Source organism: Procambarus clarkii, chromosome 32 (genome assembly GCF_040958095.1).
Source record: "Procambarus clarkii isolate CNS0578487 chromosome 32, FALCON_Pclarkii_2.0, whole genome shotgun sequence".
In the NCBI taxonomy this organism is placed as follows: Eukaryota; Metazoa; Arthropoda; class Malacostraca; order Decapoda; family Cambaridae; genus Procambarus; species Procambarus clarkii.
Window position 1 is genome coordinate 21,744,176 of NC_091181.1, and position 26,296 is coordinate 21,770,471.

General features: G+C 54.3%; 1 protein-coding gene across 5 annotated transcripts in view; it reads left to right on the top strand.

The window, feature by feature from the left end:
* LOC123759477 (uncharacterized) overlaps nt 1-26,296 on the top strand; it is a 143,511-nt gene that overhangs the window by 84,293 nt on the left and 32,922 nt on the right. For all 5 annotated transcript variants that reach the window (XM_069335015.1, XM_069335012.1, XM_069335016.1 and 2 more), the window contains exon 9: nt 14,001-14,086. In XM_069335015.1, the coding sequence (XP_069191116.1) occupies nt 14,001-14,086 (86 nt within the window). The remainder of the gene's footprint in view (nt 1-14,000; nt 14,087-26,296) is intronic.

The following is a 26,296-nucleotide window of genomic DNA, read 5'->3' on the forward strand; positions in this document are numbered from 1 at the left end:
CTCCCCTATTCCTTTGCCTCCTGTCCTGGATAGTCTCCCTCCCGGTTCTCCATCTGGGGTTTCCCCCCCTTCCTACCCAGTCCACCATATCTCCTTTGTCTTCTTCCCCATCTCCCCCCACTCTTTCTTCCCGACCCTCCACGCCGCCTGTCTGTCCAGGCATCCATCATCCTTCCAGCAATCTTCGTGTTGTTCGCTACCGTTCCTCTTCTTCTGCTGAGACCATTGAGTCTGTTGCCCGGTACGTTGTTACTGGAACGCCTGTCTCTTCGAGTCAGAAACGTAAACCTGGTTCCTCTCCTTCTTCCTCTCCAGCGGGTAAGGTTTTGCTTTCTTCCTCACCCCGACCATCTGACTGTTACTACACCCCCTCCCATTTCAGTGGTCGAACCCCATCCCAGATATGGAGGTTTCTTTCGCCCCCGATTCCCTCTCGGTTGCTGCCCCTGCTGAGGTGCACTTCCTGACTTCTGCCCTACCCCCTCCTCCAGCTGTCCTTGCCTGCCCCTCTCAGTTGTCCGCCTCTGGTCTGTCCTCTTGCTCCCTTCCCTCTATCCTTACTAAGTTTAGCCATGCCCCCTAACCCTGATTTTGCCGACCCTGCTCCTGATCCTGACCCTGATCCTGATCCTGACCCTGATCCAGAGATTCTTTAATAAACTGTGTTCTTCTATACCATTATTTCTTTCTTGTTCTCTGTTACTGCCCTTTCTCTTTGATAATGTCTATTCTTCAGTGGAATATTCATGAATTTTATGCCAACTTCCATGAACTCCAACTTCTAATTACACAGTTTTCACCGCTTTGTGTTTGTCTCCAATAACCAATGCTTGGTGCTCGTCCTGGTCACTTTCGTGGTTATTCCTTTCTTTCTCCCACCCCCCCCAGCTCTTACTGGGGACCATAACTCTACTTCTCTCAATTCGATCTGATATTCCCTTCGTCCCCTTACTTCTTCAGTCCATTGTTCTGCTGCCCGTGTTTTTGTGGGTAAATGGTATGCAGTCTGTTCCATTTATCTCCCCCCCAAATGTCCCGCTTTCCCTTCCTGATCTTATGCACCTCCTGGACTCCTTGCCAGAGCCGGTGCTCCTTTTTGGTGATTTCAACTGTCGACATTCCCTCTGAGGTGATGTTCTGACAAACATCCGAGGCCGTCTTCTCGAACCGTTCGTCCTCGCTTCTTCTCTATCTCTTCTGAATTCTGGTGAGCCCACTCATGTGGACTTTCGAACTCGCACCATTTCTTGTCTTGATCTTTCTCTGCTCGTCATCCCTTTTACTTAGATTTTACGTGACGGGTTCTTGATGACCTCTATAACAGTGATCATTTCCCTATCCTTATTTCCTTTTTCTCTTTCAATCCTTACCTCTCCTTCCCTAGGTGGCAGTTTGCCAAGGCTGACTGGAGCCTATTCACCCTCCGTGCTACTCTTTCTCTGACCTCTCTTCTCTGCCTCTTCCTTGCGCCCTCCTTCTTTTTTATGACACTGCCTTCAACGCTGCCCTCCGCTCTATTCCTCGCTCTTCCTCCCGGGGCACACGGAAGTGCGTTCCCTGGTGGAATGCGGACTGTGCTTGGGCTGTCAGCTGTAAGCGTGCAGCCTGGAAGAAACACCGCCGCCGGCAGACGACTGATTCTTTTATTTTGTTTCGGAAGGCAAGTGCGGTGACCCGTAGGACCATCTGTACAGCTAAACGTGAGAGTTGGAAATTTTATGTTCCCACCATTACGTCCGATACTCCTCTGCCGCAGATCTGGAAGAAGATCCGCAAGATTGTGGGCAAGTTCGTTTTGGATGTCTCGCTGGGTCTCCACCTCTGTGGAACTCTTGTGGCGGATCCAGTGCAGGGCACGACCGAACTGGATTCCCACTTTACTTCTGTTAGCTCGTGTTCTCATCTTCCTCAATCTTTCCTTCTTTGTAAGCCTGTTCTTGAATCTTATCCTTTAGATTTCCGCACTCATCTCCGCCTTCCCTATAACGATCCTTTCTCTCATTCTGAAAACTTCAGTCTGCCCTGGCCCTCTGCGGATCTACAGCGGCGGGCTCGAATGACGTTCATTATGAGATGCTTCGCCATCTCCCTCCGTGCACGTCTCAGTATTTACTGAGTCTGAATAACCAGGTCTGGGAGTCGTCGTCCGTCTCTGAGGACTGGCTCGATGCCGTTGTACTCCCTATTCGGAAACCAGGGTCTCTCGGTACATCCCCTAAGGACTTCCGCCCTATTGCTCTCACGAGTTGTGTTTGCAAGCTGTTTGAGCGTATGGTAAATGTCCGTCTGATGTGGTTCTTGGAACACCATCACCAACTCTCTCCTTCTAAATTTGGTTTTCGCAAGTGCCGCAGCACGACTGATGTCCTGGTGAACTTGGAGGTCTATATTCGTATTGCTTTTGCTGCGAAGACCTCCGTTGTTGCTGTCCTTTTTGACCTGTAAAAGGCTTATGACACGACTTGGAGATACCATATTCTGTCCCAACTTCGTTCTTTTGGCCTTCGTGGTAATCTCCCTCTCTTCCTTCAAAGCTTTCTCTCTCGTCGTGCCTTTCGAGTCAGGCTTGGTACCACACTCTGCCTCTTTTCGGCAGTATGAAGGAGAACCCCAAGGTAGTGTTCTCAGTACTACTATTTTTCTGGTTGCCCTCAATGGTCTCCTTTCCTCCCATCCTTCTGGCATCTTCTCCGCTCTTCATGTTGACGATCTTGCTCTTTGCTGTCGGGGTGATAATTCGCCTCTCCTTCAACGGTGGTTTCAACTTGCGATTGATGCCGTGTTATCTTGGGCCATCAATCATGGGTTCAAGTTCTCTACTAATAAGACTTGTTCTATGACTTTTACTCGGAAGCGGGTCGTTCTTCATCCCTCATTGTCACATTTTGGTCATCCCCTTGAGTACAAAGATTCCACGAAGCTTTTGGGGTTATTCTTTAACACTCGTTTGTCTTGGTCGCCCCCATGTCTCTTACTGTGTTGAATGCTCTAAGGCCCTTAACTTACCTAAAGTTTTGTCCCATACTTCTTGGGGAGCGTATAGACGCACGCTCCTCTATTTGCATTGCTCTCTCGTCCTGTCTAAAACTCGATTATGGTTGCCCTGCTTACTCTTCTGCTTCTTCTTCTACTCTTCGCCATCATGATCCTTTGCATCATACTGGGTTGCACCTCAGCTCTGGTGCTTTTCGTTCTACTCCTGCCCTCAGCTTGTACGTTGACACTGGCTTTGTCTCTCCAGGACCGCCGTGATCGCTACAGTCTACTCTATCTTGCACGATCCTTACAGCATCCTCTATCGTGCTTTGACTTTTACCCCTCCTGTTGTTCCTGTTCCTCTTCACCACCTTCCTCTTTCTGCCCGTTTTTCTCGCTTACAAGATTCTCTTTCGGTTCGTATTACCAATGTTTTTCCTCGTATTGTTCCATCCTTGCCCCCGTGGAGGGTCCCCCTTTCCAAATTTTGTACTTCTCTAACCTGCATCACTAAAGGTTTTACCCCTCCTACAGTTCTAAAACGCCTCTTCATTTATCACTTTTCTTCTCACTCCCACTCCGTTCCCATCTTCACTGATGGGTGTAAATCTGCTGACGGTGTGGGCTACTCTGTTGTTTTTCCTGACCACACTTACATGTGTCGCTGTCCTTCGAAGGCTAGCATCTTCACAGCAGAACTTTATGCTATTCTCTATGCTCTTCGTCTCCTGCTTTCCCGGTGTCAATCCTACTTCGTGGTGGTAATTGACTCTCATAGTGCCTTCATGGCTATAGGGTCCTTTAATCCGGTCCACCCGGTGGTCATCGAGATTCAACATTGGCTGTTTCTTATCTCCAGTAAATGTAAGTCGGTTGCATTTTGCTGGGTTCCCAGCCATGTTGGTGTCTCTTTAAATGAGCGTACGGATGCTGCCGCTAAGGACGCTATCCGCACTTGTCCCATCTCCCATAAAGGTATTCCTTATATAAACTTTTATCCAGTTATTCATGCCTCCATCATTGCCCGCTGGCAGAGTTTTTGGTCTTCTGTTATTGATAATAAACAGCGTACTCTTAAAGAGTCGTGTGTCCCAGTGGCCTTCCTCCTGCCACCGTAACCGGCAGTCGGAATAGATCACTTGCGTCAAACTATAGGCCAATTTGCCTAATGTCTATTATGGGAAAGTTACTTGAATCCATAATTGCAAATACAATTCGTCTTCATCTTGAAAAACATAAATTAATAAATGAGTCGCAACATGGTTTTACAAATGGCCGTTCATGTTTAACAAATTTGCTATCTTTTTATTACAGCATAGTTGAGGCAGCTGATAGTGGTAAGGATTGTGATGTTGTGTACCTTGACTTTAGCAAAGTTTTTGACTCAGTGCGATATGAAAGACTGATTAAAAAAAAGGCTCATGGTATTGGGGGTGCTATATTAAGTTGAATTAGGGCATGGCTATTCCAAAGGAAACAGTATAAATGGGGTTAAGTCAGTGGGATATCGTTGTTAGTGGAGTACCACAAGGCTGTCTTGGAACCTCTGTTGTTTATAATATATATAAATGATTTAGATTCAGGTTTGAGTAGCAACATTTGCAAATTTGCCGATGATACAAAAATCGGTAGGGAAATTAACACGGAAGAAGACTCCCTATCACTTCAAGTTGATCTAAATAGGGTCTTGAAATAGTCAAAAGATTGGCAGATGCAGTTTAATGCTTACAAATGTAAAGTTTTGAGGCTAGGTAATGATGATAGTTACAAGTTGACCAGACCACACACTAGAAGGTGAAAGGACGAAGACGTTTCGGTCCGTCCTGGACCATTCTACAGTCGATTGTCTTGACTTGAGAATCGACTTGAGAATGGTCCAGGAGAGACTGAAACGTCGACGTCCCTCCACCTTCTAGTGTGTGGTCTGGTCAACTTACTTTAGCCACGTTATTGTGACTCATCGCCTGCATAGTTACAAGATACGAGCTGGCTGGTGTTGAGATTGTGAAGTCGGATTGCGAAAGGGATCTAGGAGTTATGATTGGTAAGAATTTAAAACCAAAGGATAAATGCATGAACGTAAGTAATAAGGCAAAGAGGACAACGGGATATATTAATCGAAGCATTAGTAACAAGACACTTGGTGGTGTTCTACAGATATATCTGGCTCTGGTTAGGCTCCATTTAGATTATGCAGTTCAGTTTTGGTCGCCGTACTATAGAATGGATATAAAATCACCTGAACGTGTCCAGCGTAGGATGATAAAGTTAATTCCCCAAATTAGAAATCTTTTATATGAAGAAAGATTAACAAAGCTTAAATTGCATAAATTGGAGTATTAAAAGTATCAACACAAGACAGAACGCGAAACAATGGGTGTAAATTGGATAAGTTTAGATTTGGAAAGACTTGGGTAAATACTGGTTCAGTAAGAGGGTTGTTGATTTGTGTAACCAAATACCACAAAGCGTAGTGGAGGTTGGGTTTCTTGATTGTTTCAAGTGTGGGTTGGACATGTATACGAGTGGGATTGGGTGGTTATAAATAGCTGCTGCCTCGTATGGGCCAATAGGCCTTATACAGTTACTCTTGTTTTTATGTACTTATCTCCCCCAACTACTTATCTCCCCCCCCCCTCCCCACTCAGCTCGTTGTCGCCGTGTGGGGGCTTAGTGGGCGGCTGCCGGAGTGTGATGCTCCTTGGGACAGTCCTCTGTCCTTTTCTAGCCTTGTGCTCCTGCTGCCGTCCTCTCCAATTCTGCTGGGCATCTTTTCCTTTTCCTTCTGTTTCGTTTTTCTCCCCCCTCTTCTCCTATCTGCTTGCCGTTTCCTGCCGACCTTTTGCTCGTTCTGGTTCTTCCCTTGGACTTCTTCTATTTTGACGCCCGGGTGCTTGAGGAGGCATACTCATGCACCCGTAGAACTGCAGTACCCGACGTCGAGAGCGAGGGGAACCTTTTATTGTCAATCCCCACTTCGTCACTGAACCCGATCTCGACGGACTGTCGGTTTCTTAAGGTGGCGTTTGTGGGGCGTATACTCACGACGCACCCCTAGGAGGCCCCGACAAGATCGGCGATAGCTTCTTGTTGGGTGTCCTGCCTCTAATTGTGGCTCCATGGTGGGTGTGGGGGCACATTCGTGAGTGAATTCGTAATTTCGTCAAGATGATAACCCCTGTTTCGGCTGCTTCTGGCTTACCTTTTCAGGCTCGTGGGGTGGGCGACCAAGCCCCCGAGTCGGTCCGTATTGGAAGACCGGGCTCTGTAGCCTCCGCTGCATTGGGCCCCGACCTTGCTCCTCCTTTGGCCTCTCTGACTCCTTCCCCTGGCTCCCCTCCCTCCTCTGTGGTTGGGTCGAGCCCCAAGCCCCCAGTGGTGACTACCTCGTCCCCTGGTGCGGCTCCTTCTCTAGTTGTAACTACTGCGCCTTTTAACCCCTCTCTCTCTGGGGGTTCTCACCGCCGTTCTCGTCACGGCCGCCCTCGCTCGATTCCTTCCAGTTCTGCTACCTATCAAGCCTTGTTTGGTCCCGCTTCGTGGGCCAAATATTTTGATCTCCTCCCTCTTGATTCTGCGCCTCCTGACGATTTCTCCCTTCATCGACATCTCATTGATTCCGTGGATGCCTCCATTACTTTTAACCCCACTCGTCTCGGTACGCGTGTCGTTGCTGCTCCTTCTCAGGATGCTGCTTCCCGCTTGGCTGCCTTATCCTGCCTTGGCGAGACCCCCGTTCGGGTCTCGAAGAACGTTCAGTTGAATGCCAGTGTTGGCACTATTTTGCTCCCGCCCCATGTTGCGACCGGTGTTCGGGACCTACGCGACTGCCACGACGATATTCGACATATCCTCGCTGCCCAGGGCCATTCTATTCTCCAGGTGGACACGTTTACTCGTCCCCCTCGTGGTAGTCGCCGTCAACCCCTCCGGGTTGTGAAGATTACCTTTGATGGTAGGACCCTTCCACCGTCTGTCATTCTTGCTGGTGCCAGGTGCTCTGTCCAGGAGTACATTCCTTCTCCTCGGCTCTGCAACAAGTGCTGGAGGTTTGGGCATGGTGCCCTCCGCTGCTCCGGGACTGTCTCTCTCTGTCCTTTGTGTGGTGGCGAAGGTCACTCTAAGTCGGAGTGCGCTTCTCCCCAGGCTCATTGCCTCAACTGCGGTGAGGCCCATCCTACCTTCTCCCGTGCGTGTGTCCATTACAAGCTTGAGGCAGCCGTCCTCAACTTGAAGCACCGGGAGCGTTTATCTTTTCCTGAGGCGGGGCGCCAGGTTCGCCGGCTCCCGCCTTATGCTAATATCTCTTATGCTCGCGTGTTGCGCTCTTCCTCTCCTCGTCCTTCCCGCCTTCCTCAGACTCACAACCGTTTCCAGGCCTTGGACCCTGATGCGCCCACTTCCCCTCCTCTGTCCCTTTGGGTTCTCTCCCGAAGGATCCTCCTCCTGGTCCTCTGTCTGGGGTTCCCCTTCCTTCTACCCGGTCTGTCGTGTCTTCTGTGTCTCCTTCCTCGTCCCCCTCCGATCCTCCTTCCCATCCTCTTCCTCCATCTATCGGCTCTCCCCGCCGCCTGTCGGTGCGGGCGGATGTCCATCGCTCTCCTAACGGCCGTCGTGTGTGCTCTCGTTCGGCTTCTCCTGTTGAGACACTGGAATCCGTTGCCCGGTACGTAGTTGCTGGGACACCGGTCTCTTTAAGTCAGAAGCGTAAGCCTGGCTCCTCTCCTTCCTCTTCCCCGGCGGGTAAGAAGGCTTCGCTTTCTTCCTCAGCTCCTCCTTCTGGCTCTGTTGCTCCTTCCACTCCCGTTTCAGTGCTTGCGCCCCCTGTTCCTGCTATGGAGGTTTCTTTGGCCCCTGCTTCCCTTTCGGTTGCTGCTCTTGCTGGGGTGCGCTCCTCTCTTTCTACTCCCCCTCTTCCTGCTGCTGTCCTTGACTGCTCCTCTCCGTTGTCTCCTCCTCCTCCTCCTCCTCCTCCTCCTCCTCCTCCGGACCCTGCCCGCCCACCTCTGATCTGTTCTCCCGTTTCCTTCCCTCCGTCTTTGCTCAGTTTACCCATGCCCCCTAACCCTGACTTTGCTGACCCTGATCCCGACCCTGATATTCTTTAACGTGCTCTGTTGGTCTTTCGCCTTTGTTTCTTCCTTGTTCTCTGTTTTTGTCCTTTCTCTTCTCGTCGTTGTCCATTCTTCAATGGAACGTTCGAGGTTATTACGCCAATTTCCTCGAACTCCAACTTCTGGTTTCGCGGTTTTCGCTCCTTTGTGTCTGTCTCCAGGAGCCAATGCTTGGTGCTCGTCCTGGTCGTTTTCGTGGCTATTCCTTTCTCTCACCCCCCCCCCCCAGCCATTGCTGGGGCTTCTAATTCTTCTGCTCTCTTGATTCGGGCTGATGTTCCCTTTGTTCCTTTACTTTTTCCTTCGCCTCTCCATTGTTCTGCTGCTCGTATCTTTGTGGGGAAATGGTACACAGTTTGTTCCATTTATCTCCCCCCGAGTGTCCCGCTCTCTCTTCCTGATTTGAAACACCTCCTAGACTCCTTGCCGGAGCCTGTGCTCCTGCTGGGTGACTTCAATTGTCGTCATTCTCTTTGGGGTGACGTTCTGACGAATACCCGGGGTCGCCTCCTTGAGCCGTTTCTCCTCTCTTCTTCCCTGTCTCTTCTGAATTCTGGTGAGCCCACTCATTTGGACTCTCGAACTCGCACCCTTTCTTGTCTTGATCTTTCTCTCTGCTCTTCTTCTCTTTACTTAGATTTCACGTGGCAGGTTCTTGATGACCTCCATGGAAGTGATCATTTCCCCATCCTTGTTTCCTTTTTCTCTTTTCGCCCTTCCCTCTCTTTCCCTAGGTGGCAGTTTGCTAAGGCGGACTGGACCCTATTTTCCCTCAGTGCTACTCTCTCTGACCTCTCCCTTCTGCCCCTCTCTCGCGCTCTCCTCCTTTTTCATGACACTGTCTTCGACGCTGCCCTCCGCTCTATCCCTCGCTCTTCCTCTCGGGGTCCACGGAAGTGCGTTCCCTGGTGGAATGCGGACTGTGCTCGGGCTGTCCGCTGTAAGCGTGCAGCCTGGAAGAAGCACCGCCGTAGGCAGACGACCGATTCTTTTCTTTTCTTTCGGAAAGCGAGTGCGGTGGCCCGTAGGGCCATCCGTACGGCTAAACGTGAATGTTGGGCATCTTATGTCTCAACAATTACGTCCGAAACCCCTCTGGCCCAGATCTGGAAGCGTATCCGCAAGATAGCGGGTAAGTTCGTTCCCGATGTTTCACCGGTCCTTCACCTCCATGATACTCTTGTGGCGGACCCGTTGCAGGTCGCTTCCGAACTGGGTTCCCACTTTTCTTCTGTTAGCTCTGGTCTTCATCTTCCCCAATCTTTCCTTCTTCGTAAACCTGTCCTTGAGTCTCGTCCTTTAGATTTCTGAACTCATCTTCAGCTTCCCTATAATGATCCCTTCTCTCTCTCTGAACTTCGTTCTGCCCTGGCCCTCTGCGGTTCTACGGCGGCGGGCTCCGATGGTATTCATTATGAGATGCTTCGCCATCTCCCTCCGAGCACGTCTCAGTATTTACTGAGTCTGTATAATCGGATCTGGGAGTCGTCGTCAGTCCCTGAGGACTGGCTCGATGCCGTTGTCCTCCCTGTTCGCAAACCGGGGTCTCTGGGTACTTCCCCTAAGGACTTTCGCCCTATTGCTCTCACAAGTTGTGTCTGCAAACTCTTTGAATGTATGGTTAACGTTCGTCTGATGTGGTTCCTGGAACACCATCACCTCCTCTCCCCTTCTCAATTTGGTTTCCGCAAGTGCCGCAGAACGACAGATGTCCTGGTGAACTTGGAGGTCTATATTCGTACTGCTTTTGCTGCGAAGACCTCCGTTGTTGCCGTCCTTTTTGACCTAGAAAAGGCTTATGACACCACTTGGCGTTATCATATCCTATCTCAACTTCATTCTTTTGGCCTTCGTGGTCATCTCCCTCTCTTTCTCCGCAGCTTCCTCTCTCGTCGTTCCTTTCGGGTGCGCCTTGGTACCGCTCTCTCTCCCTCTTTTCAGCAATACGAAGGTGTGCCCCAGGGTAGTGTTCTGAGCACTACTCTTTTTCTGGTTGCCCTCAATGGTCTTCTTTCCTCTCTTCCTTCTGGTGTATTCTCCGCTCTCTATGTCGATGATCTTACCCTTTGTTGTCAGGGTGATGATTCGCCTTTTCTTCAACGCCGGCTTCAACTTGCCATTGATGCCGTGTCGTCTTGGGCCACAGGTCATGGCTTCAAGTTCTCTACTTCTAAGACTTGTGCCATGACTTTTACGCGGAAACGGGTTGTTCTTCGTCCCTCTTTGTCACTTTATGGTCATCCCCTTGAATACAAAGATTCCGCGAAGCTTTTGGGGTTATTCCTTGACACTCGTTTGTCTTGGTCTCCCCATATCTCTTACCTCCGTGTTGAGTGCTCTAAGGCCCTTACCCTCCTTCGGGTCTTGTCCCATACTTCTTGGGGGGCAGATAGGCGCACTCTCCTTGCTTTACATTCCTCTCTCGTCCTGTCTAAGCTCGATTATGGTTGCCCTGCTTACTCGTCTGCTTCTCCTTCTACTCTTCGCCGTCTTGATGCTTTGCACCATACTGGGTTGCGTCTCAGTTCTGGTGCCTTTCGTTCGACTCCCATCCTTAGCTTGTATGTTGACACTGGCTTCCTGTCTCTCCAGGACCGCCGTGATCGCTACTGTCTTCGCTATCTTGCGCGGTCCTTGCAACATCCTTCCTCTCGCCTCTGTCGTGCTTTAACTTTTACCCCTCCTGCGGTTCCTGCTCCTCTTCACCACCCTCTTTCTGTCCGGTTATCTCGCCTACAGGATTCTCTTTCCGTTCGTATTTCTGATGTTTCTCCTCGTGTTGTTCCTTCTTTGCCCCCGTGGAGGGTCCCTCTTCCGCGGTTTTGTACATCCTTGACCCGTATCACTAAAGCTTTTACCCCTCCTACGGTTCTAAAACGCCTTTTCCTCGAGCACTTTTCTTCTCACTCCCGCTCCGTTTCTGTCTTCACCGATGGGTCTAAGTCAGCGGACGGTGTTGGCTACTCTGTTGTTTTTCCTGATCGCACTTATATGTGTCGCTTGCCTCCGGAGACTAGCATCTTTACAGCGGAACTTTATGCTATTCTCTATGCTCTTCGTCTCCTGCTTTCTCGTTGTCAGTCTTCCTTTGTGGTTGTTGTTGACTCTCGTAGTGCCCTCATGGCTCTCGGGTCCTTTAATCCGGTTCATCCAGTAGTTGTCGAGATCCAGCATTGGCTGTTTCTCGTTCACAGTAAATTTAAGTCGGTTGAGTTTTGTTGGGTTCCCAGCCATATTGGTGTGTCTTTAAATGAGCGTGCGGATGCTGCTGCCAAGGAAGCTGTTCGCTCTTGTCCCATCTCTCGCAAGGGCATTCCGTATTCCGACTTTTACCCGGTTATCCATTCCTCAGTCCTTTCCCGTTGGCAGGCTTCTTGGTTGTCTGTTACTGGTAACAAGCTCCGTACTCTTAAATGTTGTGTTTCCTCGTGGCCGTCCTCCTTCCACCGTAACCGGCGGTGGGAAACAGCTCTGGCGAGGTTGCGTATTGGCCATACTCGCTTAACCCATGGTCACTTGATGGAGCGCCGCCCTGCTCCTTATTGTCCTAGTTGCATTGTCCCTCTTTGGTCGTGCATGTCCTTCTTGAATGTCCTGACTTCCAGGACGAGCGTGTGTCTTGCTTTCCGACCGCCCCTCGCGGTCACCTGTCCCTCGATAGCTCGATTATGTTGGTGACTCGGATACTTTTGATATCGTTCGCCTTATGCGTTTTTGTTCTCGTATTGGCATCCTTGGTGATATTTAGCTTCCTCTGATTATTTTGCGTACTTGATGGTGCTACATAGCCTTCCCGGTTTGGTGCCTTCTTTTGATAATTACTTACTTACTTGGTGGTCGTAGTGGCAAAGCTTGGTGGTGGTGAAAGCTTGATGAAGCTTGGTGGTGGGGAAGCTTGGTGGTGGTGGGGAAGCTTGGCGGTGGTGGTGAAAGCTTGATAAAGCTTGGTGGTGGGGAAGCTTGGTGGTGGTGGGGAAGCTTGGTGGTGGTGGGGAAGCTTGGCGGTGGTGGGGAAGCTTGGTGGTGGTGGGGAAGCTTGGCGGTGGTGGGGTAGCTTGGTGGTGGTGGGGAAGCTTGGCGGTGGTGGGGAAGCTTGGCGGCGGTGGTGGGGAAGCTTGGTGGTGGTGGGGAAGCTTGATGAAGCTTGGTGGTGGTGGTGGAAGCTTGGTGGTGGTGGGGAAGCTTGGCGGTGGTGGGGAAGCTTGGCGGTGGTGGGGAAGCTTGATGAAGCTTGGTGGTGGGGGGGAAGCTTGGCGGTGGTGGGGAAGCTTGATGAAGCATGGTGGTGGCGAAGCTTGGTGGTGGTGGGGAAGCTTGGCGGTGGTGGGGAAGCTTGATGAAGCTTGGTGGTGGCGAAGCTTGGTGGTGGTGGGGAAGCTTGATGAAGCTTGGTGGTGGGGAAGCTTGGTGGTGGTGGTGAAAGCTTGATGAAGCTTGGTGGTGGTGGTGGCGAAGCTTAGTGGTGGTGGTGAAAGCTTGATGAAGCTTGGTGGTGGTGGTGGGGAAGCTTGGTGGTGGTGGGGAAGCTTGGCGGTGGTGGTGAAAGCTTGATGAAGCTTGGTGGTGGTGGGGAAGCTTGGCGGTGGTGGTGAAAGCTTGATGAAGCTTGGTGGTGGTGGTGGCGAAGCTTGGTGGTGGTGGTGGGGAAGTTTGATGGTGGTGACGAAGCTTGGCGGTGGTGGAAGCTTGATGAAGCTTGGTGGTGGTGGGGAAGCTTGACGGTGGTGGAAGCTTGGTGGTGGTGGTGGTGGCGAAGCTTGGTGGTGGTGGTGGGGAAGTTTGATGGTGGTGACGAAGCTTGGCGGTGGTGGAAGCTTGATGAAGCTTGGTGGTGGTGGGGAAGCTTGACGGTGGTGGAAGCTTGGTGGTGGTGGTGGCGAAGCTTGGTGGTGGTGGTGGGGAAGTTTGATGGTGGTGACGAAGCTTGGCGGTGGTGGAAGCTTGATGAAGCTTGGTGGTGGTGGAAGCTTGATGAAGCTTGGTGGTGGGAAGCTTGGTGGTGGTGGAAGCTTGATGAAGCTTGGTAGTGGAGTAGCTTGGTAGTGGCGGGGAAGCTTGTTGGTGGTGGTGGAAGCTTGATGAAGCTTGGTGGTGGTGGAAGCTTGATGAAGCTTGGTAGTGGTGGTGGTGAAGCTTGGTGGTGGTGGAAGCTTGATGAAGCTTGGTAGTGGTGGTGGTGAAGCTTGGTGGTGGTGGAAGCTTGATGAAGCTTGGTGGTGGTGGAAGCTTGATGAAGCTTGGTAGTGGTGGTGGTGAAGCTTGGTGGTGGTGGAAGCTTGATGACGCTTGGTAGTGGTGGTGGTGAAGCTTGGTGGTGGTGGAAGCTTGATGAAGCTTGGTAGTGGTGGTGGTGAAGCTTGGTGGTGGTGGAAGCTTGATGAAGCTTGGTAGTGGTGGTGGTGAAGCTTGGTGGTGGTGGAAGCTTGATGAAGCTTGGTAGTGGTGGTGGTGAAGCTTGGTGGTGGTGGAAGCTTGGTGGTGGTGGTGGGGAAGCTTGGTGGTGGTGGGGAAGCTTGGTGGTGGTGGGGAAGCTTGGTGGTGGTGGGGAAGCTTGATGAAGCTTGGTGGTGGTGGTGGGGAAGCTTGGTGGTGGTGGGGAAGCTTGGTGGTGGTGGAAGCTTGATGAAGCTTGGTAGTGGTGGTGGTGGTGGGGTAGTTTGATGGTGGTGACGAAGCTTGGTGGTGGTGATGAAGCTTGGTGGTGGTGGTGGGGAAGCATGATGGTGAAGCTTGGTGGTGGTGGGGAAGCTTGATGGTGAAGCTTTGTGATGGTGGGGAAGCTTGGTGGTGGTGGTGAAGCTTGGTGGTGGTGTGGAAGTTTGTTGGTGAGGGTGAAGCTTGGTGCTGATGGCGAAGCTTGGTGGTTAAGGTGGCGAAAGTTGGTGGTGAAGCTTGGTGTTGGTGTTGCAGGGACCCAGTGGCGGTGACCACATCCAAGCTGGAGCAACTAGCTGCCGCCACCGCTGATATCAGGAAACTCATCCATTCTACACCTGGTGAGTAAATTCTCTCGTCCCTTTTCCCCCAACTCCAGGCGAGTGAATCCTCCCCCAGCACCAGGCGAGTGAATCCTCCCCCAGCACCAGGCGAGTGAATCCTCCCCCAGCACCAGGCGAGTGAATCCTCCCCCCACACCAGGCGAGTGAATCCTCCCCCCACACCAGGCGAGTGAATCCTCCCCCAACTCCAGGCGAGTGAATCCTCCCCAACCCCAGGCGAGTGAATCCTCCCCCAACCCCAGGCGAGTGAATCCTCCCCCAACCCCAGGCGAGTGAATCCTCCATCAACCCCAGGCGAGTGAATCCTCCCCCAACCCCAGGCGAGTGAATCCTCCCCCAACCCCAGGCGAGTGAATCCTCCCCCAACCCCAGGCGAGTGAATCCTCCCCCAACCCCAGGCGAGTGAATCCTCCCCCAACCCCAGGCGAGTGAATCCTCCCCCAACCCCAGGCGAGTGAATCCTCCCCCAACCCCAGGCGAGTGAATCCTCCCCCAACCCCAGGCGAGTGAATACTCCCCCCAACCCCAGGCGAGTGAATCCTCCCCCAACTCCAGGCGAGTGAATCCTCCCCCAACCCCAGGCGAGTGAATCCTCCCCCAACTCCAGGCGAGTGAATCCTCCCCCAACTCCAGGCGAGTGAATCCTCCCCCAACTCCAGGCGAGTGAATCCTCCCCCAACTCCAGGCGAGTGAATCCTCCCCCAACTCCAGGCGAGTGAATCCTCCCCCAACTCCAGGCGAGTGAATCCTCCCCCAACTCCAGGCGAGTGAATCCTCCCCCAACTCCAGGCGAGAGAATCCTCCCCCAACTCCAGGCGAGAGAATCCTCCCCCAACTCCAGGCGAGAGAATCCTCCCCCAACTCCAGGCGAGTGAATCCTCCCCCAACTCCAGGCGAGAGAATCCTCCCCCAACTCCAGGCGAGTGAATCCTCCCCCAACTCCAGGCGAGTGAATCCTCCCCCAACTCCAGGCGAGTGAATCCTCCCCCAACTCCAGGCGAGTGAATCCTCCCCCAACTCCAGGCGAGTGAATCCTCCCCCAACTCCAGGCGAGTGAATCCTCCCCCAACTCCAGGCGAGTGAATCCTCCCCCAACTCCAGGCGAGTGAATCCTCCCCCAACTCCAGGCGAGTGAATCCTCCCCCAACTCCAGGCGAGTGAATCCTCCCCCAACTCCAGGCGAGTGAATCCTCCCCCAACTCCAGGCGAGTGAATCCTCCCCCAACTCCAGGCGAGTGAATCCTCCCCCAACTCCAGGCGAGTGAATCCTCCCCCAACTCCAGGCGAGTGAATCCTCCCCCAACTCCAGGCGAGTGAATCCTCCCCCAACTCCAGGCGAGTGAATCCTCCCCCAACTCCAGGCGAGTGAATCCTCCCCCAACTCCAGGCGAGTGAATCCTCCCCCAACTCCAGGCGAGTGAATCCTCCCCCAACTCCAGGCGAGTGAATCCTCCCCCAACTCCAGGCGAGTGAATCCTCCCCCAACTCCAGGCGAGTGAATCCTCCCCCAACTCCAGGCGAGTGAATCCTCCCCCAACTCCAGGCGAGTGAATCCTCCCCCAACTCCAGGCGAGTGAATCCTCCCCCAACTCCAGGCGAGTGAATCCTCCCCCAACTCCAGGCGAGTGAATCCTCCCCCAACCCCAGGCGAGTGAATCCTCCCCCAACCCCAGGCGAGTGAATCCTCCCCCAACCCCAGGCGAGTGAATCCTCCCCAACCCCAGGCGAGTGAATCCTCCCCCAACCCCAGGCGAGTGAATCCTCCCCCAACCCCAGGCGAGTGAATCCTCCCCCAACCCCAGGCGAGTGAATCCTCCCCCAACCCCAGGCGAGTGAATCCTCCCCCAACCCCAGGCGAGTGAATCCTCCCCCAACCCCAGGCGAGTGAATCCTCCCCCAACCCCAGGCGAGTGAATCCTCCCCCAACCCCAGGCGAGTGAATCCTCCCCCAACCCCAGGCGAGTGAATCCTCCCCCAACCCCAGGCGAGTGAATCCTCCCCCAACCCCAGGCGAGTGAATCCTCCCCCAACCCCAGGCGAGTGAATCCTCCCCCAACCCCAGGCGAGTGAATCCTCCCCCAACCCCAGGCGAGTGAATCCTCCCCCAACCCCAGGCGAGTGAATCCTCCCCCAACCCCAGGCGAGTGAATCCTCCCCCAACCCCAGGCGAGTGAATCCTCCCCCAACCCCAGGCGAGTGAATCCTCCCCCAACCCCAGGCGAGTGAATCCTCCCCCAACCCCAGGCGAGTGAATCCTCCCCCAACCCCAGGCGAGTGAATCCTCCCCCAACCCCAGGCGAGTGAATCCTCCCCCAACCCCAGGCGAGTGAATCCTCCCCCAACCCCAGGCGAGTGAATCCTCCCCCAACCCCAGGCGAGTGAATCCTCCCCCAACCCCAGGCGAGTGAATCCTCCCCCAACCCCAGGCGAGTGAATCCTCCCCCAACCCCAGGCGAGTGAATCCTCCCCCAACCCCAGGCGAGTGAATCCTCCCCCAACCCCAGGCGAGTGAATCCTCCCCCAACCCCAGGCGAGTGAATCCTCCCCCAACCCCAGGCGAGTGAATCCTCCCCCAACCCCAGGCGAGTGAATCCTCCCCCAACCCCAGGCGAGTGAATCCTCCCCCAACCCCAGGCGAGTGAATCCTCCCCCAACCCCAGGCGAGTGAATCCTCCCCCAACCCCAGGCGAGTGAATCCTCCCCCAACCCCAGGCGAGTGAATCCTCCCCCAACCCCAGGCGAGTGAATCCTCCCCCAACCCCAGGCGAGTGAATCCTCCCCCAACCCCAGGCGAGTGAATCCTCCCCCAACCCCAGGCGAGTGAATCCTCCCCCAACCCCAGGCGAGTGAATCCTCCCCCAACCCCAGGCGAGTGAATCCTCCCCCAACCCCAGGCGAGTGAATCCTCCCCCAACCCCAGGCGAGATGAATCCTCCCCCTACCCCAGGCGAGTAGAATCCTCCCCCTACCCCAGGCGAGTGAATCCTCCCCCTACCCCAGGCGAGTGAATCCTCCCCCTAACCCCAGGCGAGTGAATCCTCCCCCAACCCCAGGCGAGTGAATCCTCCCCCAACCCCAGGCGAGTGAATCCTCCCCCAACCCCAGGCGAGTGAATCCTCCCCCAACCCCAGGCGAGTGAATCCTCCCCCAACCCCAGGCGAGTGAATCCTCCCCCAACCCCAGGCGAGTGAATCCTCCCCCAACCCCAGGCGAGTGAATCCTCCCCCAACCCCAGGCGAGTGAATCCTCCCCCAACCCCAGGCGAGTGAATCCTCCCCCAACCCCAGGCGAGTGAATCCTCCCCCAACCCCAGGCGAGTGAATCCTCCCCCAACCCCAGGCGAGTGAATCCTCCCCCAACCCCAGGCGAGTGAATCCTCCCCCAACCCCAGGCGAGTGAATCCTCCCCCAACCCCAGGCGAGTGAATCCTCCCCCAACCCCAGGCGAGTGAATCCTCCCCCAACCCCAGGCGAGTGAATCCTCCCCCAACCCCAGGCGAGTGAATCCTCCCCCAACCCCAGGCGAGTGAATCCTCCCCCAACCCCAGGCGAGTGAATCCTCCCCCAACCCCAGGCGAGTGAATCCTCCCCCAACCCCAGGCGAGTGAATCCTCCCCCAACCCCAGGCGAGTGAATCCTCCCCCAACCCCAGGCGAGTGAATCCTCCCCCAACCCCAGGCGAGTGAATCCTCCCCCAACCCCAGGCGAGTGAATCCTCCCCCAACCCCAGGCGAGTGAATCCTCCCCCAACCCCAGGCGAGTGAATCCTCCCCAACCCCAGGCGAGTGAATCCTCCCCCAACCCCAGGCGAGTGAATCCTCCCCCAACCCCAGGCGAGTGAATCCTCCCCCAACCCCAGGCGAGTGAATCCTCCCCCAACCCCAGGCGAGTGAATCCTCCCCCAACCCCAGGCGAGTGAATCCTCCCCCAACCCCAGGCGAGTGAATCCTCCCCCAACCCCAGGCGAGTGAATCCTCCCCCAACCCCAGGCGAGTGAATCCTCCCCCAACCCCAGGCGAGTGAATCCTCCCCCAACCCCAGGCGAGTGAATCCTCCCCCAACCCCAGGCGAGTGAATCCTCCCCCAACCCCAGGCGAGTGAATCCTCCCCCAACCCCAGGCGAGTGAATCCTCCCCCAACCCCAGGCGAGTGAATCCTCCCCCAACCCCAGGCGAGTGAATCCTCCCCCAACCCCAGGCGAGTGAATCCTCCCCCAACCCCAGGCGAGTGAATCCTCCCCCAACCCCAGGCGAGTGAATCCTCCCCCAACCCCAGGCGAGTGAATCCTCCCCAACCCCAGGCGAGTGAATCCTCCCCCAACCCCAGGCGAGTGAATCCTCCCCCAACCCCAGGCGAGTGAATCCTCCCCCAACCCCAGGCGAGTGAATCCTCCCCCAACCCCAGGCGAGTGAATCCTCCCCCAACCCCAGGCGAGTGAATCCTCCCCCAACCCCAGGCGAGTGAATCCTCCCCCAACCCCAGGCGAGTGAATCCTCCCCCAACCCCAGGCGAGTGAATCCTCCCCCAACCCCAGGCGAGTGAATCCTCCCCCAACCCCAGGCGAGTGAATCCTCCCCAACCCCAGGCGAGTGAATCCTCCCCCAACCCCAGGCGAGTGAATCCTCCCCCAACCCCAGGCGAGTGAATCCTCCCCCAACCCCAGGCGAGTGAATCCTCCCCCAACCCCAGGCGAGTGAATCCTCCCCCAACCCCAGGCGAGTGAATCCTCCCCCAACCCCAGGCGAGTGAATCCTCCCCCAACCCCAGGCGAGTGAATCCTCCCCCAACCCCAGGCGAGTGAATCCTCCCCCAACCCCAGGCGAGTGAATCCTCCCCCAACCCCAGGCGAGTGAATCCTCCCCCCACACCTGGGAAGTGAATCCTCCCCCAACCCCAGGCGAGTGAATCCTCCCCCCACACCTGGGAAGTGAATCCTCCCCCCACACCTGGCGAGTAAACCCTCTCTTTCCCCTCCCACCCGGTGAGTAAACACACTTACTCCTCCCACACATGGTAAGCGAGGCCTTCTTCCCCCCCACCCCCCTCCCACACATGGTAATTAAGCGAGGCCCTCTTCCCCCCCACACCCCTCCCCCACATGGTAAGCGAAGCCCTCCCCACCCCTCCCACACATGGTAAGCGAAGCCCTCCCCCCCCCCCTCCCACACACATGGTAAGCGAGGCCCTCCCCCCCCCTCCCACACACATGGTAAGCGAGGCCCTCCCCCCCCCTCCCACACACATGGTAAGCGAGGCCCTCCCCCCCTCCCACACACATGGTAAGCGAGGCCCTCCCCCCCCCCCTCCCACACACATGGTAAGTGAGGCCCTCCCACACATGGTTAGCGAGGCCCTCCCCCCCCCCCCCTCCCACACACATGGTAAGCGAGGCCCTCCCCCCCTCCCACACACATGGTAAGCGAGGCCCTCCCCCCCCCCCCTCCCCCACACATGGTAAGCGAGGCCCTCCCCCCTCCTCCCCCACACATGGTAAGCGAGGCCCTCCCCCCCCTCCCCCACACATGGTAAGCGAGGCCCTCCCCCACACATGGTAAGCGAGGCCCTCCCCCCCCCTCCCACACACATGGTAATCGAGGCCCTCCCCCTCCTCCCACACACATGGTAAGCGAGGCCCTCCCCCCCTCCCACACACATGGTAAGCGAGGCCCTCCCCCCCCTCCCACACACACAGTAAGCGAGGCCCTCCCCCCTCTCCCTCACATAGTAAGCGAGGCCCTCCCCCTCTCCCATACATAGTGAGGCCCTCCCCCCCCCTCCCACCCATGGTAAGCGAGGCCCGCCCGCCCTCCCTCCCACACACATAGAAAGCGAGGCCCTCCCCCCCTCCCACACACAGTAAGCGAGGCCCTCCCCCCCTCCCACCCATGGTAAGCGAGGCCCGCCCTCCCTCCCACCCATGGTAACCGGTGCCTCCCCCCCCACTCCCACACATGATTAGCGAGGCCCTCCCACCCATGGTAAGCGAGGACCCATGGTTACCTTGAGGTGCTTCCGGGGCTTAGCGTCCCCGCGGCCCGGTCGTCGACCAGGCCTCCTTGTTTCCGGACTGATCAACCAGGCTGTTGGACGCGGCTGCTCGCAGCCTGACGTATGAGTCACAGCCTGGTTGATCAGGTATCCTTTGGAGGTGCTTATCCAGTTCTCTCTTGAGGCCTTCTCCCACTCCCACACATGGTAAGCGAGGCCCTCATCCCCTCCCACACATGGTAAGCGAGGCCCTCACCCCCTCCCACACATGGTAAGCGAGGCCCTCACCCCCTCCCACACATTGTAAGCGAGGCTCTCACCCTGTCCCACACATGGTAAGCGAGGCCCTCACCCCCTCCCACACATTGTAAGCGAGGCCCTCACCCCCTCCCACACATTGTAAGCGAGGCTCTCACCCCCTCCCACACATTGTAAGCGAGGCCCTCACCCCCTCCCACACATTGTAAGCGAGGCCCTCACCCCCTCCCACACATTGTAAGCGAGGCCCTCACCCCCTCCCACACATGGTAAGCGAGGCCCTCACCCCCTCCCACACATTGTAAGCGAGGACCTCACCCCCTCCCACACATTGTAAGCGAGGCCCTCACCCCCTCCCACACATTGTAAGCGAGGCCCTCACCCCCTCCCACACATTGTAAGCGAGGACCTCACCCCCTCCCACACATTGTAAGCGAGGCCCTCACCCCCTCCCACACATTGTAAGCGAGGCCCTGAAATAGTTTATTACAGTTTCATAAATAAATCCACACAAAGAGATGAAGTAGCTTAAGTTATTCTTACCCCATTCAGTACAACGTGTTTGTGTGTGTGTATATATATATATATATATATATATATATATATATATATATATATATATATATATATATATATATATATATATATATATATATATATATATAAAATAAAATATGAGACATGTGTCATGTCTCAGACCATAGAGAAAATTTGAAACAGGAATTTCCTTAAGTATTTTCGTATATTAATACATCTTCAGAAGGAGTGATTTTACAGGTCAAGTACAGGACATATATAGGCAGGAGAGAGTGGTGGAGGGAGGTGAGGTACAATGAAAAATGAATGGGAATTGGGTGGACACAAATATAAGCCTCGTAAGAATTGCAGAAGGCTTATTGGCCTATACGATGCAGCTCCCATTCATACCCACGAACAGTCCCACACATGGATAGTAATAGCATAGGATAGGAAATATTTACAATGAATTAGTGAGACAAATGTGTACCAATGATCCTTCTCAAATCGCACTTTAATTGATCTATCAAAAATGGATCGAAGTTATATAAACCACTGCTAATGTTCAAATTACTTTCTTTTGTAATCTGTATCAAATCAGATTCAATTATGTTCCTGTTATAAGTGCTTTTACAATTCGCTATTGAAGAAGCCATCTCCCAATCAACTTGGTGAGCATCTTCTGACAGATGAACAAACAAAGCATTAGACAATTGGCCATATCTTACAAAGTATTTACGTTGCGAAATTCTGCATGTCAAATCTTTTTGAAATGGCCATTTCAGCATGACAATTGGCCATGTAAGACCAATTGTCAAATAATTTGTTTGTTCATCTGTCAGAAGATGCTCACCAAATTGATTGGAAGATGGCTTTTTTTAATAGCGAATTGTATAAGCACTTATAACAGGAACATAATTGAATCTGCTTTGATACAGACCCCCTCCCCATCCGGCCCGTTGGCGCCATGAGGGGGGCTGCCGGAGTGTGATGCTCCGTGGGATAGTCCTCTGTCCTTTTATGGTCTTGCACTCCTGCAGCTGTCTTCTCTAATTGTGCAGGATAGCTTTTCCTTTTCCTCATGTTTCGTTTTTCTCCCCCCTCTTCTCCTATCTGCTTGTCGTTTCCTGCTGACCTTTTGCTTGTTTTGGTTATTCCTTTGGACTTCTTCTATTTTGACGCCCGGGTGCTTGAGGAGGCATACTCTTGCACCCGTAGAACTATAGTACCCGACGTCTTGAATGAGGGGAACCTTTTATTGTCAATCCCCCTTTCGTCGCTGAACCTGATCTCGACGGACTGACGGTTCTTAAGGTGGCGTTTGTGGGGCGTTTACCCACGACGCACCCCTAGGGGACCCCGGCATGATCGGCGATAGCTTTCTGTTGGGTATCCTGCCTCTAATTGTGGCTCCATGGTGGGTGTTGGGCCCATTCGTGAATGAATATTCCATTTCGTAGCGATGATAACCCCTGTTTCGACTGTTTCTGCTTTACCTTCTCAGGCTCGTGGGGTGGGCGACCAAGCCCCCGAGTCGGCCTGTATTGGAAGCCAAGGCTCTGTAGCTCCCGCTGCGTTGGGCCCCGACCTTGCTCCTCCTTTGACCGTCCTGATTTCTTCCCCCAGCTCACCTCCCTCCTCTGTGGTTGGGTCGAGCCTCCAGCCCCCAGTGGTGACCACTTCGTCCCCTGGTGCGGCTAAGTCTCTCGTTGTGACTACTGCACCTTTTAACCCCTCTCTCTCTGGGGGTTCTCACCGCCGTCCTCGTCACGGCCGCCCTCGCTCGATTCCTTCCCGTTCTGATACTTATCCAGCCTTGTTTGGTCCCGCTTCGTGGGCCAAATATTTTGATCTCCTCCCTCTTGATTCTATGCCGCCTGACGATTTCTCCCTCCATCGACATCTCGTTGATTCCGTGGATGCTTCCGTTACTTTCAACCCCACTCCGTCTCAGTACACGTGTCGTTGCTGCTCCTTCTCAGGATGCTGCTTCCCGCTTGGCTGCCTTATCCTGCATTGGCGAGACCCCTGTTCGGGTCTCGAAGAACGCTCAGTTGAATGCCAGTGTTGGCACTATTCTGCTCCCGCCCCATGTTGCGACCGGTGTTCGGGACCTGCAAGACTGCCATGACGATATTCGACATATCCTTACTGCCCAGGGCCATTCGATTCTCCAGGTGGACACGTTTACTTGTCCCCCTCGTGGTAGTCGCCGTCAACCCCTCCGGGTTGTGAAGATTACCTTTGATGGTAGGACCCTTCCACCCTCTGTCATTCTTGCTGGTGCCAGGTGCTCTGTCCAGGAGTACATTCCTTCTCCTCGGCTCTGTAACAAGTGCTGGAGGTTTGGGCATGGTGCCCTCCGCTGCTCCGGGACTGTCTCTCTCTGTCCTTTGTGTGGTGGCGAAGGTCACTCTAAGTCGCAGTGCACTTCTTCCCAGGCTCGTTGCCTCAACTGCGGTGAGGCCCATCCTGCCTTCTCCCGTGCGTGTGTCCATTACAAGCTTGAGGCAGCCGTCCTCAACTTGAAGCACCAGGAACGTTTATCTTTTCCTGAGGCGAGACGCCAGATTCGCCGGCTCCTGCCTTACGCTAACGTCTCTTATGCTCGCGTGTTGCGCTCTTCCTCTCCTCGTCCTTCCCACCTTCCTCAGACTCACAACTGTTTCCGGGCCTTGGACCCTGATACGCCCACTGCCCCCTCCTCTGTTCCTTTGGGTTCTCTCCCGAAGGATCCACCTCCTGGTCCTCTGTCTGGGGTTCCCCTTCTTTCTACCCGGTCTGTCTTGTCTCCTGTGTCTTCTTCCTCGTCTCCCTCCGTTCCTCCTTCCCATCCTTCCCCTTTGTCTCATGACTCTCCCCGCCGCCTGTCGGTATGGGCTGATGTCCATCGCTCTCCAAACGGCCGTCATGTGTGCTCTCGTTCAGCTTCTGTTGAGACGATAGAATCCGTTGCCCAGTACATAGTTGCTGGGACACCTATATCTTTAAGTCAGAAGGGTAAGCCTGGCTCCTCTCCTTCCTCCTCCCCGGCGGGTAAGAAGGTTTCACTTTCTTCCTCGGCCCGTACTTCTGCCTCTCTCGCTCCTTCCCTTCCCATTTCGGTGGTTGCGCCCCCTGTCCCTGCTATGGAGGTTTCTTTAGCCCCCGCTTCCCTCTCGGTTGCTGCCCTTGCTGAAGTGCGCTCCCCTCTTTCTACTCCCTCTCTTCCTACTCCCCCTCTTCCTGCTGCTGTCCTTGACTGCTCCCCTCCGTTATCTCCTCCTCTTCCTCCTCCGGTCTCCGCCCGCCCACCTCTGGTCTGTTCTCCCGCCTCCTTCCCTCCGTCTTTCCCTCTGCGTTCTCTGGTGGAATGCGGACTGTGCTCGGGCTGTCCGCTGTAAGCGTGCAGCCTGGAAGAGGCACCACCGTAGGCAGACTACCGATTCTTTTCTTTTTTTTCGGAAAGCGAGTGCGGTGGCCCGTAGGGCCATCCGTACGGCTAAACGTGAATGTTGGGCATCTTATGTCTCAACAATTACATCCGAAACTCCTCTGCCACAGATCTGGAAGCGTATCCACAAGATAGCGGGTAAATTCGTTCCCGATGTTTCACCGGTCCTTCACCTCCATGATAATCTTGTGGCAGACCCGTTGCAGGTCGCTTCCGAACTGGGTTCCCACTTTTCTTCTGTTAGCTCTGGTCTTCATCTTCCCCAATCTTTCCTTCTTCGTAAACTTGTCCTCGAGTCTCGTCCTTGAGATTTCTGCACTCGTCTTCAGCTTCCCTATTATGATCCCTTCTCTCTCTCTGAACTTCGTTCTGCCCTGGCCCTCTGCGGTTCTACGGCGGCAGGCTCCGATGGTATTCATTATGAGATGCTTCGCCATCTCCCTCTGTGCACGTCTCAGTATTTACTGAGACTGTATAATCGGATCTGGGAGTCGTCGTCAGTCCCTGAGGACTAGCTCGATTCCGTTGTCCTCCCTGTTCGCAATCCGGGGTCTCTGGGTACGTACTTCCCCTAAGGACTTTCGCCCTATTGCCCTCACAAGTTGTGTCTGCAAACTCTTTGAACGTATGGTTAACGTTCGTCTGATGTGGTTCCTGGAACACCATCACCACCTCTCCCCTTCTCAATTTGGTTTCCGTAAGTGCCGCAGCACGACAGATGTCCTGGTGAACTTGGAGGTCTATATTCGTACTGCTTTTGCTGCGAAGACCTCCGTTGTTGCCGTCCCTTTTGACCTGAAAAAGGCTTAAGGCACCACTTGGCGATATCATATTCTATCTCAACTTCATTCTTTTGGCCTTCGTGGTCATCTCCCTCTCTTTCTCCGCAGCTTCCTCTCTCGTCATTCCTTTCAGGTGCGCCTTGGTACCGCTCTCTATGCCTCTTTTCAGTAATACGAAGGTGTGCCCCAGGGTAGTGTTCTGAGCACTACTCTTTTTCTGGTTGCCCTCAATGGTCTTCTTTCCTCTCTTCCTTCAGGTGTCTTCTCCGCTCTCTATGTCGATGATCTTACCCTTTGCTGTCAGGGTGATGATCCGCCTCTCCTTCAGCGCTGGCTTCAACTTGCAATTGATGCTGTGTCGTCTTGGGCCACCGATCATGGCTTCAAGTTCTCTGCTTCTAAGACTTGTGCCATGACTTTTACGCGGAAACCGGTCGTTCTTCGTCTTTCTTTGTCGCTTTATGGTCATCCCCTTGTGTACAAAGATTCCGCGAAGCTTTTGGGGTTATTCCTTGACACTCGTTTGTCTTGGTCTCCTCATATCTCTTACCTCCGTGTTGAGTGTGCTAAGGCCCTTACCCTCTTTCGGGTCTTGTCCCATACATCTAAGGGGGCAGATTGGCGCACACTCCTTGCTTTACATTCCTCTCTCGTCCTGTCTAAGCTCGATTATGGTTGCCTGCTTACTCGTCTGCTTCTCCTTCTACTCTTCGCCGTCTTGATGCTTTGCACCATACTGGGTTGCGCCTCGGTTCTGGTGCCTTTCGTTCGACTCCCGTCCTTAGCTTGTATGTTGACACTGGTTTCCTGTCTCTCCAGGACCGCCGTGATCGCTACTGTCTTCGCTATCTTGCGCGGTCCTTACAACATCCTTCCTCTCGCCTCTGTCGTGCTCTAACTTTTACCCCTCCTGCGGTTCCGGTTCCTCTTCGCCACCTCCCTCTTTCTGTTCGGTTATCTTGCCTACAGGATTCTTTTTCCGTTCGTATTTCTAATGTTTCTCCTCGTGTTGTTCCTTCTTTGCCCCCGTGGAGAGTCCCTCTTCCGCAGTTTTGTACATCTTTGACCCGTATCACTAAAGCTTTTACCCCTCCTACGGATCTAAAACGTCTTTTCCTTGAGCACTTTTCTTCTCACTCCCGCTCCATTTCCGTCTTCACCGATGGGTCTAAGTCTGCGGACGGTGTTGGCTACTCTGTTGGTGCCTTCCGTTGCTCTGGGACTGTCTCTG